Here is a 19,510-nt window from a genome sequence, read left to right as displayed (position 1 = left end):
TTGTAACCACTGAAAAAAAATGAAATTGTGAGTTTGTCATGCAGTGTAAGTGGTAGCTATGATTCTATTACTCCCACAAGCCTACACAAAGTTTACTTTTCAGACTTACCATTTCCACTGCAATGGATGTGTAGACACCCCCAGCCTTGTTGAAGGCCCAGGGAAAGTTGAGGAGGCCTACTCCCAATGTTGTCTTGAGCATTATACAAACAGCACCAAAGGAAGAGAGCCCAGATCTATCGGTGTCCACATCAGGAACCAGCAAACTAATGCTATCTTTTGCCAGCTCTTCCATTCCATATAAAAAATAGAGATGAATACGGTGTAAAAAAATCAGTTGTCAGTTTAAAAGTAAAACAAAAATGTAGTCACTAAGTGATAAAATCTAATTGTGCTTGTCTAAAATACTAAAACACTTCATATGAAATACATTACACTGGTCTTGAGGTCCAGACAAAAGGAAAGGTACAGGTCAAACCATTGTAAACTGCTTTTTGAGCAAACCTAAAGCAGGGTGTAGTATAGTCTGATTTTGTAGCTAATCCTGATGAACCAGAAGTAAATTTCTCTAAAAGGAGAGGTCAGGAAGCTAAATGAAATGGCAGTCAATCAACATCTAATGAGTTCTAATTGAATTAAGCCCCCTTTCCCTCTGTAAACTTATAAAATGAGGGAAAATTAGGGAAAATTTCACAATAATCTGTGAACAAAGATGACACTTTAGGTAACACATCCCAGTAAATTAAATCTTCTAACTATCTGAGGTCATCTGGTAATTTAAATTTATTATTTAGGTTGCCCCTCCTGAAAATGTACTGAATGTGTACAAGCCTGAAGTAATCTCATAGTATGCTTATGAAATTATGATGCCTTGGCTTTAGCTTCAACTTCAGCTCTAGTAAAATGCATACTTTAATGTCTGGCTACATAAAAGTAATAATTTTGTTATTTATGAACTACAAACTAAATACGAACTCCTCAGAAAAGCATCACCAGGTTAGGAGAAAAATGTTTTCAGTGGATTATCAGTACATTAACATGTTAAATGAGCACATTTATTTGTGGATTAAGTAAGCAACCAAACATTCTAAAACAGTACTTAAACACATTCAACTACATTTAACAAATGTTTCATTTTGATACATTACTTGGTAACTGTGAAAATCATAACATTTAATATTTACAACAATAAACTATCAGCTCAAAAGTATCTGGTGAAGAATATGCCATTTTATGCTTAAATAGAGCAAAACTTAAAAGTGTCATCTAAGTATTGCTTATGAAAATAGTTGTGATATGTTATCAATTCAACTGTTTATGTTTACAGACAGAAATTCTGATACAATTAGAATTACGTAACAGACACCCAAGTAGTCCTTGTAGTTACAATTATGCATCTAAGCTGTGTGAGAAGTCAACCTAGCAGTACATTTCTGACTTCCTTTCTCTACCTGCATTCGAAATGTACAGGTATAAGCCCTTTACAAGGGTAAGCCAGACTAACAGTGCTTAACAAGCAACTCTCACTAAATAATTACAGTTACAACTACAAACACAAGAAGATGAAGACAGAAGGAAAGTATCATTTGTGCAACCTCCTCTAAACCTACACTAACAATCCCATCTTGTAATGTCCAGTAAAATAATATAGAGATAATCAGGTTGTTGCCATACACAGGAATGGCAGTTATCTGAAGAAAACCAGTCAGAGTTGATACAGCCTAGTACTGAGGACAGAAGCAAAACCAACTCTCCATTACAGTTGGCAAGTCGTTACACACATGAATCTGAACAGATGGAACAGATGTTTGATCAGAAGTCATAATATCTCACATTCTAAAAAAGAGATCCACAGATATTTTCTCGAACCATCAAGTGTAATAATTTCGCTACTATATTTTGAGGTTGAGGAAAAAAAGTTGCTAGATTAGAAGATAAACTCATCCAGTCTTTTTGAAAAACATGCATCAAATCTTCCCATTTTACACTTTCCTGGCCAAGGGAACTGATGACAAAAGACCTAACTCCCAAATCTAGAACTGTGAAAGGAGAGGTGCAGAACCCTGTTCTATTGGTGTGGGAGCATCTGATCCCTTACATGTAGGCAGGTATGTGGACAGGACTGTGCATCCTAACAGAAGAGAGAACAGCGACTGTTTGGCTAGTGAAGGGCCTTTGGATGTAGCCTGCCTGATTTCCCATTTCCTGTAAAGGATCTCTGTGAATGAGAACATTTGGAAGGAATGCATAAAACAGATTTCTTAACCAAAGTCTCATAAGAGCATCCTGGGTACTCATTTGAAACATTTGATGTTGGGCATTTTTATTAATGATGGCAGGTGAGATCAACAAATTTAACAAGGCTCAGTGAACTGTTCAGAACTTGGGGGGTATATTCCATGCTACTGTCTGCCACATCTGTCATCATCATCACCTGAGGACAAAATGCAAAGGGCCTGTCTGGATTAATTCTGTTAACCAGTACTCACTAATGAAACTCCCTGACCAAGCAGGCAGGGTATTGAGAGAAACTTCAGCTACAGAGGTTTCTCTGACTGACTGGCTTCTCAGATGACAGAAATATTTTTGTAATTTCCTCCTGTGCATCCGAGTAAAAAAACTTACAACAGTGGAAATATGACCCAGAATGTAGAGCAAAGCTCTGGCTATCATCCAAAGTCATGCCACTACCTACTACAATAAGGTCACTGTCTCAGACACCCTATCTTGCAAGGTAAAATACTTACATGAATTGAAACAACCAGAACTCTGATAAACAGTTTTCATTTATATAATTGTCTAGCTTTTAAATAAGCCATAATGAGACGAATCTGATCAACTGAAAAGGTTCGACATAACCATTTTTATGACTTAGCTCCAAAACTCTGTGAGTCTGAAATAGGTTATATTAAGTTAGATGGTACAGCAGACAAAGCCCCCTGTCTGGGTTTGCCTCCATATATGACTAATTTTTGCTGATTCTGTTTGAATGGCTGGATAGATATGATTATAGTGTTTTAGACCCCCATTAGCTGGGTAAGCTCACTGGACAGAAGTGACCCTTTTCAGGGCAACCTGGGAGCACTATGTGGTAAACCGCCTTGCTCACATAGTAGACAAATGGAGAAGGAATGACTACAATCCTGTTAAAGGCACTAAAACACAACCAAACTGCAAAGCTGTAGTCCTCGAAAAGGGGATTCTCCAAACCCCCCACACTGTATTTATAGACTGCCCCAAAATCATGGACAAATTATTATATAATAAAATGAAATATTTGCAATATTCAATTAGCATTGGAACAAATGATCTGAGATCAGTACTCTTTAACCATATGAAAAGTGCAGTACAATGAAAAATTTGAATTCCCATCTACTCAAATAAATTTTAGTGAAATAATCCCCTCATTAAAATGGAATGATTATATTTTTACAAAGGCTCATCAGTTTAAAAAAATGATTAAGGCAATTATGTATTGTTTATCACATTCCACTGGTTATGAACTGGGAATATTGTAGGTATAACATAAGAACATGTTCACCAGATTAATTTCACTTAAGTAAAAATGGGTCAGAGTATGTTGCAGGCAAAATTTTCAACAAAGTTGTCTCCTTTTTAGGAAAAAATCAAGAAACTAGGAAGAAATAAAAGACTTGACTGTGTTATGAGTAAATATTTTTGTAATGCCAAAGTGCAAGCAACAGATGCAATTAACTTAAATGTATTATATTACATGAGGATTATGACTTAATAGTAATAATGAAAAGTCAAAACCCTGAGTTCTTTGGATTTAATGGATATACTAAATATGAGTATGTAGGAAACAACGTAAAAGGTGGGGGTTATGATTCTTATTAATGACACAATTGATAGTAATCTGATACTCAATGACTGTAATAAATTCTTCTTGTGGATATTCTTAAAACCAATGAGTTATTCAGGATAATTGCTTGTTATAGTACACCAAGTTTGTAGAAAGTGTTGAATAACGATTTTCTTGATATGCTCAAAACCACATTTAATGGTAATAAAATCATCCTAATAAGGTGATTTTAATTACCCAGATATCACTTGGAAAACTTTGACTGCTAGTAATATCTGTTCTAATATGTTTATTGAAATTTTAGCCTATTATGGACTGTTGCAAATAGCTGAATGTTCTACAAAGAAGGATAAGATATTAGATTTGATCATAACAAACAACGACAGATTAATTTCAAATATTACCATTGAAATGCCATAAGGTCTGTAAGACCATAATTCCCTAAAACTTTATATAAATATTAATAACACATTTATTAAGAAAGCCATTAAGCTTAATTTTGAGACAATTGACTATAATAATATTATTAAGAATATAAGTGAAATTAAATGAAGTGGATTGTTTATGAGTTCTGATGTTGCATACAATACTTTACAGCATTCACATAAATGGCCAGAATTCCAGGACATTTGAGTCCTTTGAGTCACATATCTGTCCTACCAACATGTTCTGTTTATGTTGCAAGCAAAGTTCAAATTCCTGAATCTAGTGTTTCTGGTGCTGCTCATTTTGCAGATGTCCAAAAGCTCCATCAGGGCTGGATCTAAGGATGTTTTATATACCAAACACATATCTCCTCTCAACAACCTATAGGAAACTGAGTATAGAGACAGGGCTCTAAGGTGTTCTGTACAGGACAATGTGTTAATACTCTGGATTCTGTTGGTGTGGAACCTCTATGAGCTTTCCAACTGCAGCAGATGCCTAGTCAGATACATGTTGAAGGGAGCATTGTACTCAATAATGGGTCTGATAAGGGATGTGTACAGTGGTACTATAACTTCCTTGAACTTGGATGCCATACCCTTACTTATAAATTGGGTGATATAGAATGATTTTCTTACTACCTTGGCTATGTGCTAGTCAAAGGCTGGATTATGGCCTACATATGTTACCAAATATCTAAATACTGGATCATCTCTTAGGGATGTCTTATCAGTGGAGTAATTTGCCTGTGTAGACATTTCCCTGAAATGCACCATAATGTACTTCTTTACACTGAGTTTTAATCTATGGTTTTGGCACCAGTCATTTGCCTGAGTAAGACTCTCTTGTAGGATGCTAGTGTCAAGGGGAGTTTTTATGATAGCTCCCAATTTGCAGTTGTCTGTAAACTTGCTGAGCCAGAGGCCTTTCACATTAGCCTTGACCTCCAAGAACTGGATGCCAAACAGGAGTGAGCCCTGCACAAAGTCCTGCGGTACTCCACTGGTGCCCTGCCTCTTGATGGAGGTGGTCTCACCAATCCTGACTCCTCGGGTCCTATCTGTGAACCAGTTGGTAATCCAGCAAGTTGTGTAGGGATTTTATGCCAAGTTCAGTGAGTTTGCCACAATACCTTACTGAATTATTGTGTTGAATGCCTTAGCCAGATCTAAGGAGGCAGTACGCATCATTTTCCCCTCATCCATTGCCTTGCTTACCATCTCAAAGAAGTCTACTAGGTTAAGTAGGCATGACTTTCCTTTGACAAAACCAAACTGGAAATATTGCTAGCTGTTTGTTAGTAATTATGAAAATAAGCACTATTTCCATATGTACTTAATACTTCAAAACACAAGTGATTTACAAACTATTGTGTGATATTTGGTGATACCACAGATGTTGAAAAAAAATGTCTTTAATATTTACAATGTAAGTTGGTCATCTTAAGAGATAGCCAGTATTATTTGTATTGCTAATTATATAATTGAACATATGTTTTCATATTTCTGTAAACATCTCAATAAATATTGCTCTTCTAGTGAAATTTCTTGCTGTCATTCAAATGTTTATAAGTGTGTGTGTGTGTGTGTGTGTGTGTGTGTGTGTGTGTGTGTGTGTGTGTGTGTGTGTCTTTCGGCTTTTCCCGGTTAGGGGTCGCCACAGCGGAACGCCGGTCCGCTAATGATTGGCAGTAGAGTTTTATGTGCTGGCTTGCCGGGCCTAACGAACAACCTTCAATGAAGGAATGCCCATTCACGCATGTCGTCACACAGTAGATGCTCTAACTGAGAATCGAATGGGCAACGTCTAAGTGTGAGCTGACAACGCTACCGCAGCACCACCACCACAGTATTCAAATGTTTATAAGTGGTTAACAAAAATGTTCTAACAATGTATATCTAGGTCATATAGTTTTCGGGATACAAGAGTTTGTTTCTGAAAATTCTGAAAAATATAATTTGGGATTTATGTACATTACAATATGTCACAGTATTTATGGAAAGAACTATGCATTAATTGACTATTATCACTATAAAGAATACCTATTATGGGTTCATAGGTAAGTATTATGCTAGCTTCCCTTATGGGCTATTTTAAGCCTAGCCAGTTTCCCTTTTGTGCTCAAATTAACCTATCCCATTTAGTTATAGATTGCCCTTACCCATCCCAATAATTATATAGTAACCCTAATAAGAATAACTGATATCATGCCATAGATATTTTGAGGGAACCCATGTGTGGGATAAAGCATTTAGGAGCTGTCTCTGTCCATTAGTAGTACATGGGTGCATTCCTGGGTATATTTTCTTTTTCCCACTCAATGATCTAAGTTGTGTTTGAATATGGACAAGAATGAACTTTGTTTTATGTGGATACGGTTTCTGTTCCATAGCAGTGGTATCCTCTGACAGATATACCTATCCTTCCAAACCATTCTGGTTGATGTTGCAGAAGAGGTTTAGATCCCCTAGACTGAGTATTTCTGATGCCGTCTGATTTACTGATGTGCAGTAAATTCATCAGTAATGGGTCAGAGGATGCCTTGTATGCCAGACACCTTTCAGTAAGGTATTTCTATGGAAATTACAGCTGTTGTATGTGTCTGGACAGATGCATGCCAAAAGAAGCATTATATTTAATGGTTGGCCTACTCAGACCTGATTTTTTTTTTTTGGGGGGGTGCAAAGACATACATTGATCTAGACACAGTCCCTTTGTTTATATGCTGTGCAATATAGAAGGGCATTCTTACAGCAACAGAGACATGCTGATCAAAAGTTAGGTCACTGTCCAAATAATTCCCCAAATCATAAACAACTGGGTCAGCTGTTAGGGGATCTAAACCTTGATGTGTTATTCCCTACAGCAGATGCCTTCCTAAAGGATACAATAATGCATTTCTTTAATTTAGTTTTATTCCATGATTTTGGCACCAGTTATTTATTTGGGACAAACTTTCCTGCAGGATGGCAAAGTCATTTTGATATTGGCTTTTACTTCAGAAAAATAGATGCCAGACAGGAGGGATCCCAACAGAGAACCATGGCAGACTCCATTGGTTGCTGGTCTCTTTGTGGAGGTAACTTCCTCTGTTTTGATTATCTGCATCTTATCTGTGAACCAGTTGGCAATACAGTGGGTGACACAGGGGTTTATTAATAGTCTATTCATTTTTTTTCTATTCCAGAGTGGGGAATTGTGTCAAAAGCTTTGACCATATTGAGGTATGTGGTGTATACTGTCTGGCTTTCATCCATTGCTTTGGTGACTTTTTAAAAAAAAAATCCACCAGTTCGAGTAAGCATGACCTGTTCTTGACAAATCCAAACTGAGACGGGTCCAGTGCTTGGAAGTCCCTATGTCCTGATTAATTGCATGATAACTATTTCCATGGTTTTGCATATGAGGCCTGTCAGACTTATGGGTCTATAATTGCCTGGGTCTGTGGAAGGTCCTCCCTTATATAGGGGACTGACTATAGCTATTCTGTATTTACTTGGCACAAAACCTGTACAGAGGCTGAGACTGAACAGAGTTGTTAGGGGTATGGCTAAATTGCATTACATGCCATTTTTTTTACTGATAATATTGCTGTTTGTACAGTTTTAATAGCTTTTATTGTTCATAAAATATTTACATTTGTTTATCTCATCTTTTTTAAGTTTATTTTTTTCAGAAAATGCTCTGGAATGCAAGATGTGTGTAGGCTGCTACAGACTGACATTCCACACCACATAGATATTAATGAGTTAACAGTATCTTGAACTGTCCAGCTCCTAATTCATATTTGCTGTCTATAGAACTAAGGTCTTCATATCCCCTCAGAGTCATAAGCTGTTCATGATTTTTATGTTTTTAAAATATGTAGATCACAAGAATTCAACACACAGCTTCAGAGTTGTGCAAGTCAGCGAATGAAACTGCATGTTATTGTGCATAAATTACCACAGTGGTACACTAAAGCATTGTTGAGACCTGCAGCTGTCATCTGACTCATCAAAGAAAATGATGCATCTGCCCTGTCAGTATCTGTATTCTGCTCAAATGTGAGCTATGAACAGGTAGTTAAGAAATATATCACCAGCTATGAAAAGATATTGTCGGGACAGCAAATTATTTTAACATGTACTAGGAAGTTAACAGCTGTTTATGCTATAGTGCTGTAAAAATGGTTAAAAAGTTTTTAGTTCAAGACTATTTATTGAAAGGTGCTACATGTCTTATTAACTCAGCAAAGAGGTGGGAAATATATCCCAGACAGTATTGTTGTGTAAGAACTTACCATAACTTTAGATGTCCTTCTCTTCTATATGCTGCTGTATCCATAGCATCAGGGAGTTTGCCTCTGGTGAACTCTCGTAGGTCTGGCCATTATACAAAAGTTAAATGTGCTAGGGTGCTTGCGACATCTCATGTCTCTCCCGTGTGTGTCGGTTGTAAATGGACATTGGGTATAAAGCAGATGTCAACAAGCAACCACTTCAGAACTGAATGCCTCCGGAATCAGCAGCTATGGAGTGGGTACTCCAGGAGTCAGGCAAGTGCAGAGGGGAAGGCTGGGAGGAAAACTATACATCAGCATATAGAAGGGAAGGACATCAAAAGTTATGGTAAGTTCTTACACAACAATACTATGTCCTTCTATTCATATGCTGCTTTATCCATAACATCAGGGAGAGTGCAACAGCTCCTGTCCTAAGAGAGAGATGAAGGACCAGAAGTACTTTCGATGAACCCAAGGAGGATGGCTCTGGTAAATCCTGCGCTGCCTCTAGAGACTATGTCCACTTTGTAGTGCTTAGTGAATGCGTGTACAGAGGACCATGTAGCTGCTTTGAGAATAGTGGCTGTGTCCAAACCTTTAAAGAATGCCTCTGAATAGGACACTACCCTAGTGGAGTGTGCCTTAACAGGAGGGGACAGCAACTTACCATGGGTTGTGTAACAAAAGGAGATGGTTTTGGATATCCAAGAGGATATGGTTTGCTTGGAAATAGAGTTCCCTAGGGCTCTTGGGTGATAGCAGATGAAGAGCCTGTCTGACTTGAAGATTTTTTTTTTTTCTTGGCCAAGTAATTTCTGAGCTGTCTGTGGACATCTAGGGAGTGAAATATCCTCTCTGCCAGGTTTTGTGGAACGAGGAAAAAGGCTGGCAGGTTAATAGCCTGGTTCAAGGACAACTCATTGACCACTTTAGGCATGAAAGTTGGGTTAGTGCATAAGCATATCGTGTCCTTGTGGAAGTCAGTGAAAGGAGGAGAGGCCATAAGGGCCTGGAGTTCTGTAACCATTCTGGCTGAAGTGATGGCCACCAAGAGTATAGTTTTCCAGGTGCAGAGATGGAGGGGGCAGTCTTTGGCTGGTTCAAAGGAGTTGGAGAGTCAATTTCTCCAGGACAAAATTTAGGTCCCAAGGAGGAGGAATAGGGTTCCTTGGCAGCCTGACATGTAGTGCCCCTTTCAAGAAGAGTTTGACTTCTAACCTTGAAGCCAAAGGTGGTGCAAGAGGCAGGCATGCTGAGATAGCAGCAAGATGGGTTTTATTGGAGTTAATGGAGGAGTAGGAAAGTCCAGACTACATTAGGTCACACAGGTAAGATAAAATCACTGTGGGCTCTGCAGTCAGTGGTTGTAAGTTGTTTTTCTGACACCACAGAGCAAATCGTTTCCACTTAGATAGGTAATATTTCCTGGTAGTTGGTTTCCTGGTCTCCTGCAAAACCTGAAGTACATCCTCTGTGTATAGGTATCTGAAGGGAATCAGCACCCTATCACCCACACTGTAAGATTCAGAGTGGACAGCTGGGGGTGTAAGAGGGTTCCCTTCTCATGTGTGAGTAGAGTCATTCGGTGGGGTAACTTATGGTGATTGTCCTTGGCTAGGCGTAGTAATAGGGGGAACCAATGCTGCCTTGGCCAGTAGGGAGTCACCAGCAAGATCTAAGGCTGTTCCTTCTGAATTTTCAGTAGGACTCTTTGTATGAAAGGGAGGGGGGGAATGCATAGGGGATAGAAACAGCATCCATCTTCCATGCTTCTGGGTGAGGTGCCCTGCAGCAGAAGGTTGGGAGTTGTCTGCTCATGTCATGGTCCTACTTAAGGAATCTGCCATCACTTTGTCTACAGAAGGGATGTAAACCACCTGGAGGAGGATCTGATTTTCCAGGGTGATTTCCCAAGCCTGCAGTACCAGACTTTACAGGGGTAGGACCTTGCCCCCCCCCTTTTGTTGATGTACCACAGCACCGGGGTGTTGTCTGTGTACCACCTCAGAGTGCCTCGTAGAAGCTGATCCTTGAAGTTTATCAAGGCCAATATTAAGGCCCTCATTTCCTTGATATTGATGTGTTCTTTCTGTTGAGTGAGGGTCCAAGTGTTCCTCATGCTCCACTCTCCTAAGGTCACACCCCACCCTGTGTCTGATGCATCTGTAAAGAGATCCTGGTTGGGGGGTGTGGGTTGTAAGGGCAGGCCAGTATTTGACTGTATCTGGGTTATTCACCAATTCAGTTCCTTGGCCAAGCATGGGAGCATGGAGATCATGAATTCCAGGGGACGGAGGTGTTGTTTCCAGATTGTACGTAAGTACCACTGGAACTTCCTCATGTGAAGCCTTGCCAGAGGAACCATGGGGATGGTCAAGGCCATGAATCCTAGGATTCTGAGGAATTTCCTGGCTGAGATGGCTTTGAGAGGAAGAATATCCCTTAAGTTAGTGGTGAGAATCATAATTTTTTCTGAGGAGACATGGGCCATCATTTCCCTTGTCAGAATCCGACATCCCAGGAACACTTTATCCTGACAGGATATGAGGGATTATTTTTTGAGGTTTATTGTAAACCCCAGATCTGTTAAGAGGGAGATGGTAAAGTCCAGGTGTAGTAAGGCTGTGGCACTTGATGTAGCCTAAATGAGGATGTCATCTAGGTAAAGGAATAGTTGTATTCCCTGTGTCCTGGCAAAGGCCATGGCTGTAATACTCTTGGGGCCATTGAGAGCCCAAAAGGTAAAGCACAGAACTGAAAGTGTGCAGAGTCCACTGAGAAGCGGAGAAATCTTCTGAAGAGTAGATGAATAGGGATGTGCAAGTAGGCATCCTTTATATCCAAGGATATTAAGAAGGCCTGAGGGAGGATCAGGGACAGAAGAGTAGAAACAGAAAGCATCTGAAAGACGGGAACCCTGAGGAAGGTATTGAGGTGTGATAAGTCCAGAATTGGCATCCAGGGACCTTCTTTTTGGGGGACTAGGAAAATTCTTGAGTAGAACCCTTTCCCTCTTGCAAGAGAAGAGAACTCTTGAATTGTTCACTGAGCGAGGAGTTCCTGAAGGATGGGGGAAGAATGGTAATTGATCTCGTGGAGGTTGAGGCATGGCTTTGGGAGTATGTTTGGTCTCCCAAGATATGAAGTATCTCTGCTTTATTTCAGATAGGACCCAAGAGTCCTGGGTAACCTGCTTCCAAGCAGGGAGGGATAGGGATAGACGCATGGAGAGAGGAGCATTTGGGTGAAGGGCCTGGTAGTCACAGGCTACCAGGCTTTCCCCGAAAGGGTTGTTTGGAAGAAGGAGTGGAGGAAACAGAGTGGCTGTTTCCTGTGGTCCTTTGCTGTTTTAGTTGCCATTTTCCTAACTGTGGACCTCACAAAGGAGAGTTTGTCAGGGTAATTCCTTTGAAAACACGGGACTGGGAAGACAAAAATATGTCTCCATTCCTGCAGCTCCTTGCCTTTAGTCTGAAGGGCTTTGAAGAGGTCAGCAGCAGCTGTACCAAATAAGTCTTTATTGTCTAGGGGAGCATCCAGGAGTTTAGACTTGATGTCATTAGGGAGGGGCTGCAATCTAAGCCAAGAGTATCTCCTGATGACAGAGGCAGCAGCCCTGGTTGAAGCTTCTAAAGCATCGTAGCTGCACTTAATAGAGTGTTTTGTTACTTGGGTGCAGGAATTAAGGAGGGAGGATATGTTGGCCTTGGTAAGGGAGTCTGGAAGCTCCTCCAATTGTTTGACTACATCTGCCATCAGAGCCAAAGAGTATTTAGCCATGTGTGTTTGGTAGTTGATGGCTCTTACCGCTAAAATGGCAGAGGTGTATACTTTTTTCCCCAGACAGTCCATGAGTTTGCTGTCTTTATCTGATGGCAGTAAGGTGGTGGGGGAAGTAATTTAGAACTTTTGTCAGTCCATGAGTCTGCTCTCTTTATCTGATGGCAGTAAGGTGGTGATGGAAAGTAATTTAGAACTTTTGTCAGATGCTACAGTAATAACTGAAGGGTTAGCAGATGGGTCTTTGTACAGGAATTTAGCTTCATCAGGGACCTTATAGAATCTTTCTGGGTGTTTGGGTGCTGGGGGCTGAGAATCAGGATTTTTTGAAGCAGCCAGGAAGGCATTTAGGAATGCAGGCTAAACAGGGGGTACAGCAGAGGGTCTAGGAGACTCCAATTGGAGTAGCTTATAGTATCTCTTTTGGGTCTCAGTGACCTGGCTGCTGTCCCACTTAAAGAAATTCTGCATCTTAGTAATAGTCTCATCAAGCGCGGTAGTGGTGCTGTGGTAGCATTGTCGCCTCACAGTAAGACGCTGTCCGGTTCGATTCTCAGGTAGAGCGTCTTCTGCGTGGAGACATGTGTGAATGGGCGTACCTTCATTGAAGGTTGTGCGTCAGGGCTGGTAACTCGGCACGTAAAAATCAACTACCAGTCATTAGCGGACCGGAGTTCCGCTGGGGCGACCCCTAACCGGGAAAAGCCAAAAGACACACACACACACAGTAATAGTCTCATCAAAGGTGAAGTATCCTCATGCAGACTCTGTGCTGCTGGACTCCTCCTCTGGGGAAGCATATCCCAAAGGAGAAGCAATTTGAGAGGAATAGGTGAGGGATTCCTCATCTGATGAATCTTCTTCTCCAGAGGAGAAGTCAGGGGCAGGTCCCTTAGGGGTAGAGGCTGCAGGAGCCTGAACTGGAGACGGGGCCTGACGTAAGGCCAGGCAGGCATTTAGAAGGCCTTGAGTGAAGGCCTGCCAATCTGGAGGTTGTTTGACAAGAGGGGTAGATGGAGGATGCAAAATATGTTTAGTCTTTTGTTTCCTCCTTTTTAGTGGCTCCAATGTCAGACAATCAGAGACACAATGGAGGGTAGGAGGGACGGACGCTGGCCTGCACTCCACAATGTCAGAAACTATGTCTTCTCATACAGTGATCTGACGGACCCCACCAGGCCATCAGAAATTATGAGCCTTGGTTTCCCCTCGGTGACCGAATCAGATGCCTGTGAAACATCCAGGACGTGCCCACAGGAGTAGTAGCAACTTCCCCTGGGCGGTCCACCAAAGGAAGATCCAAGGACTCTGGCTCAGAGTCCAGACCTTCATCTGCCTTGAGAGGTACGGCTGGACTGGAGGGCACAGCAGTCGGTTCAGGCCTAGACTTTTTCACCATCTTGACTGGAGGCTCATTTGAGGAAACTGACATCGAATTCATACAAGAAGCTAAGCGTTTGAGTCTCTGATTTTCTAGATAAAGTTTCTAAGCTGCTAAGTGGCTGCTGAGGGTCTTGGGGATGAAGGCCTGACAAATACTTCAAGTGGTATGGTCGTGTTCCTGACCTAGGCAAAACAGGCAGAACTCATGCAAATCTTTATGTGGAATTTGCCTTCCACACCTACACTTGCCCTTCCTGCCTGACATGAACCCAAAGCAGTAGCAAAGAAACAATAAAAAGCCCCTATGGGGTACTTATCCAAAGTCACTTTTTTTCAAAGAGCAACGTCCGGAGCTGCAGTCACACAGACGGCAGAAAAGTTCTGAAGTGGTTGCGTGCTGACGTCCGCTTTATACCCGACATCCATTTACAACCGATGCACACGGGAGAGATGTGAAACATCCCATGTGCCCTAGTGATAGCATTTAACTTATGTATAATGGTCAGATGTACCAGAGTTCACCATAGGCAAAATCCCTGATGTTATGGATACAGCAGCGTATGAACAGAAGGACATTTTTCAGTGATATTGCTTTTCATGTGACAGTCTGTGCAAATGATACTGATGTTGAACAATTAACAGAAGACCTTACACATTATCAGAATGCAGAGACATGAAAGCTAATTAGTCTAGTGGATGGACATCATTTCTCTGTATCTCAGTGTGGGCTCAGCTGTTGAAGCAACTGATGATGACTTTGTTTTGCTTGTCACATTCAAATGCAGCAGTGAAAAGGACTCTGAATATTGTAGGTAATGTAAAAACTGAACTGCATTGGTTATTCATTTTAAAAATCAGAACTCTTTATTAACTATTAAAATGAATGAAGAACAAAACTGTTATGTGATGTTAAGCAGCCAAATGTTAGAAAGCAACAGTGTTGTGCAACAGCATGAATAACATGAAAAGAATGTGTTAAGTGGATATGTCACTGCTCCCTTTTAATTTGTACATGCACTGTTCACAGAAATTATTCTAGAACATTCTGATGACAGTAAGCTACCAGATGAGTTATTTTTCATCAGATTATTCACTGACTAAATAGTTCCTCTCCATTTGTATGGACATAGAGTGGATGTGTAGTCATATATTAAGCTCCTAGTCTTGTTCAATCCATTTCAAATTATGGCTGACATGTTGTGAACCACTGACTGATATAACAGCATTAGGAATGCCTTGTGTTAAAAAATATTGACTGCAATGCATTTATTACAATAGCACTTGTATCCAGTTAATTACTCACCTAATGGTATTTTGAATAACATTTTAAATATACCACTTCCTTGAAATGAAACAAAACTGCACTAACTCTGCTACATAGTTGCACTGATACTTGGATTGTTATTATAGTATATATAACATATACTGCAATGTTATAACTTTTTTATTTTACCCATCATCCTCAGCCAATACATTATATCAAGAGACAGAAATCCACCACAGCAATTTCAGGATGCAGGAACACCAACACACGAAGGTAGAATCCTTTTATTCCAACGATAAACATACAGACTAAGCGCTTTCACTAGTAAGACTGGTATCATCAGAGTCTGTTGAAACACCAATTCATCCATGTTTAAATACAAAACCATACACCATGACTCACACAATCAATCAATTAACTGTTCCATTAATTCCTTAAAGGAATATCTCTCACAAAGATGAAAACAACAACTAATGAAATGAATAGAATGTAAAAAATAAATAAATAAAGCGTATATGTAAAAAATTCTTTTTGTTTGTTGTCGTGTGTATATACATTTGTATGAATACAAAATTATAAACTACAATGAATTCAATATTCAATTTCATTTTTTAGTCTAAAGGTACTTGTTATTGCCATCTTCCTATCTAAATATATAAACCCAAGTCAATAATGCCAACCCAAACTTTGTTTTAAAAATACAAAATTATTCCATAAAACACTTATACTGTTTACATAAATACATAATAAATAAACTAGTTGATTAATTAAACTAGTTAAATTCTTAAGTCATCCTAATACATATATTGTGACATAAAATCAATAAATTGATGTTTGATAACTAATGAAATGTGCAAACTATACGCGCTTCATATTATACTAGCTCTTAACTTTAAATGTGGTTTTAAAGAAATATGGTCATTTATACCAGGGTATCTGGTGGCATTTAATCTCATCTGCCATTCAGATTCTAAGACTGCCACCCTATTATTAATGTCACCAGGGGTAAAAGGCATCACCCTGTCTATGATAAAAAACAAAAATTTGGTAAAATTGTCACACACCCTGCTGTGCAAATACAAAGCATTGTGCACATCACTGTTTTTTATACATCTAATATGCTCACGAATTCTTTCTCGTAACTTACGAGTAGTCATGCCAATATAGTAAGCATCACAGGAGCCGCACAATGCTATGTAAACACAGTTCTTTGTGTTGCAATTACATAAACCAGGGCATGCCAATGTACGTCCATAACCCACTACACATGTGTAACTCCCTTCAGCAATGAATCTGCAAGCGCTACAATTTCCACACTTACTCATCCTATATCTACTGTAACTTTTACTCTCCCTTTCCAAAATGTTTTTAATATTGTTTCCTCGACTGAAAACAATTTTTGGACTTCCTCCCAACAATTTTCTTGTTTGTTCATTAATACAGTGGTTCCAATTAATCCTTATACTGTTGCAAAATTCATTGGCCATGTCATTAAACTTCAAAACGAAGGTAAAACTGTCCTTCTCAAAGTCCATCCCTTCCTTATTTTTTCCTTGTACTAATGCCATGTTATCCAAACCCTTGAGTATGGGAATATACAAAGTCTTTCTTTTCCTATATATCTCCTTTTTTGTTTTCAATAGTAAATTCAGGGGATATCCTCTCTCAATAAATAAACCTATCAAGGTATACATCTCTTTCTTAAACACTTCATCGTTACTAACCAACCTTGAAAGTCGGACCATTTGCCCTTTAATCACACCTTTCCTCTGATGGAAAGGGTGACAACTATTAAAGTGTAACATAGAGTTAGAAAAACTCGGTTTTCTATAAATGTTACTTACAAGCTTCCCTTCCTGTTTAGAAATACAGATGTCCAAATAATTAATTGACATCATATTCCACGTGTGTGTAAATCTAAAAAACTCAGTGGTTTGATTAATGTATGTCATGAAGTCAATGACTTCACTTTCAGTACCCTTCCAAAGGATAAGGATGTCATCCAGGAACCTACTGTACATCAAAATGTGCTCCCTAAAAACTGAAGATAGAATGTAACATTTTTCCCATGACAATAGGACCAAGTTGGCATAGACCGGGGCACAACGGGCCCCCATCGCCACACCTTTGATCTGTTGATAGGTTTCTCCTTCAAATGTTAGGTAGTTGCTTGTCAAAATAAATCTCATGAAATCTAAACATATGTTGAGCCTCTCTAAATCATAACTTGCACTACTCATTAAACTATCATAAAATAGTTCCAATCCCTCAGTGTGGGGAATAGTTGAAAAAAGGTTCACCACATCAATGGTTAAAAAACCATAGGACTCAACATCCACTTCACTTACTGCTCTAAGTCTCTCCAGGCAGTGCCAGGAATCCTTAATAATGTGTGGTGTATCCACAAGTGCCTTCTTACACAGTTGATGTTAAGCAGCCAAATGTTAGAAAGCAACAGTGTTGTGCAACAGCATGAATAACATGAAAAGAATGTGTTAAGTGGATATGTCACTGCTCCCTTTTAATTTGTACATGCACTGTTCACAGAAATTATTCTAGAACATTCTGATGACAGTAAGCTACCAGATGAGTTATTTTTCATCAGATTATTCACTGACTAAATAGTTCCTCTCCATTTGTATGGACATAGAGTGGATGTGTAGTCATATATTAAGCTCCTAGTCTTGTTCAATCCATTTCAAATTATGGCTGACATGTTGTGAACCACTGACTGATATAACAGCATTAGGAATGCCTTGTGTTAAAAAATATTGACTGCAATGCATTTATTACAATAGCACTTGTATCCAGTTAATTACTCACCTAATGGTATTTTGAATAACATTTTAAATATACCACTTCCTTGAAATGAAACAAAACTGCACTAACTCTGCTACATAGTTGCACTGATACTTGGATTGTTATTATAGTATATATAACATATACTGCAATGTTATAACTTTTTTATTTTACCCATCATCCTCAGCCAATACATTATATCTGTAGCTATTCACTTACAATTCACTATTTCAAGACAATTTTACATCTGTCAGATATCACACTCATGCTAGCTTTGAACATTAACCCATGGACATTAACTTCCATGAATATAATGTAGGACTGTTTTTTTTTTCATTAATGATTTTAATGTTTTTTTTTTTGTTGTTGTTGTTGTTTTGACCACCTTTCATTGTTACTTTTTTATTAAATTCATTTCCAAATCAGTGTCAGTACATCTCTGGAATTCTTTTTTTTTGTCACTGGCAACTGTGGTGTTATCCAAAGTATCTTTCTTTATGCTCTAGCAACTCTTCATTCTGTTTTGGTGAATATGTACTAGCCAAGATGTATACTATATATAGTTCCTTCCTTAGACTGTTTTTCACTTTCATATTATACTAATGCAAATTAAACAACATCCTATGCCATTTTTGGAAGTACTCTGTGCACAGTATTCCTGAATATGTTTTACATGGTTTTGTGGCCTGTATCTTCTTGTACTTTTTTGACATAAAATATATTAATAGAATTTCTTAACATCCATACACTTCTGCTTATAATTCTGTTTTTAATTCTTTCTTTGATTGGGAGTATCTTATTTATATATTTGCAAATGCTGTTGACCAATAGGCAGCTAGTTCATTTCCCCATAAGATTACAGCTTCTATACTATTCTGAATTGCATTCCCTTAAAAATATTGAACTTATTTGTTTCATAGTTTCATGAGAATTGCAAAATAATTTTATTGTTCACAGCTACATTCCTATGTATTGTTTCAACAGCTTTCTAAGTGGCATACTTATTTCTGACATAATAGATGGAAAGTTTATACAATCCTGCATCATTCTTATAAATATTATTAATGCCATTTTGTCCTCCAAAATTTGCACTTTTAGTCTAATTCTGATGAAGTCTCCTTAGAGAGACAAAAGTGCTCAATCTTGTTTTAAAATCCTTGATTTTTACCATTTTGGATCCATATTGCCATTTTTCCTGCATGGTTCTCAGTCTGTTCAATATATGTATCAGTCTCAAATTATACTAATTTGTGTCTGGCCCACCTTAATTGATCACCAGTTAATTCAAAACACATTCTAAGCCTTACTTGCTGAATACCTATTTGCAATACCTCTTGTACTAATGAAATACAAAGCTGAACTCCGAGGAACATGCATCATCATAATAGTGTATTAAATGTAGAGCTTTACCTTTACATTTACAAATGTATGAATAGAACTTTTCTCATCTAGCTTTGTCTGCCAGAATTCCTGGGTTGTATCAAGTACTTTTCTTAAAGGGCTTTCCTGTAACATGCAAACATGTGACTGTATCTTTTAAGGTTTCTTGGCTATTCTTCTCCCACTTAGTAATACATCACTTTTCTGAAAACTTCCAATTTTATATTAAATTGCTTTGCAGTGAGAGAATGCCTAATGGTTATAGTGAGACATGTTTCCACAAAAGAGTTAAATATTCTGTTGGTTTGTTTCTCATAAGTGAGGGATATGAAAACAAAATGGTGACTTTTCTTTTGAAAAATGATTACATTATGAAATGCAGCTTACATTT

At 38.7% G+C, this 19,510-nt stretch overlaps 1 protein-coding gene across 1 annotated transcript in view; it reads right to left on the bottom strand.

The window, feature by feature from the left end:
- Nucleotides 1-295, bottom strand: part of LOC122810357 (putative sodium-coupled neutral amino acid transporter 8) — a 572,913-nt gene extending 572,618 nt beyond the window's left edge. The window contains exon 1 of the mRNA XM_044081938.1: nt 110-295. Within this exon, the coding sequence (XP_043937873.1) occupies nt 110-295 (186 nt within the window). The remainder of the gene's footprint in view (nt 1-109) is intronic.
- Nucleotides 296-19,510: the final 19,215 nt, after the last annotated feature.

Source organism: Protopterus annectens, chromosome 8.part1 (assembly GCF_019279795.1).
Source record: "Protopterus annectens isolate FY-2018-M chromosome 8.part1, PAN1.0, whole genome shotgun sequence".
Taxonomy (NCBI): domain Eukaryota; kingdom Metazoa; phylum Chordata; order Ceratodontiformes; family Protopteridae; genus Protopterus; species Protopterus annectens.
The sequence above is the reverse complement of the archived record's forward strand: the minus strand, read 5'-3'. Positions and strand labels throughout refer to the sequence as shown.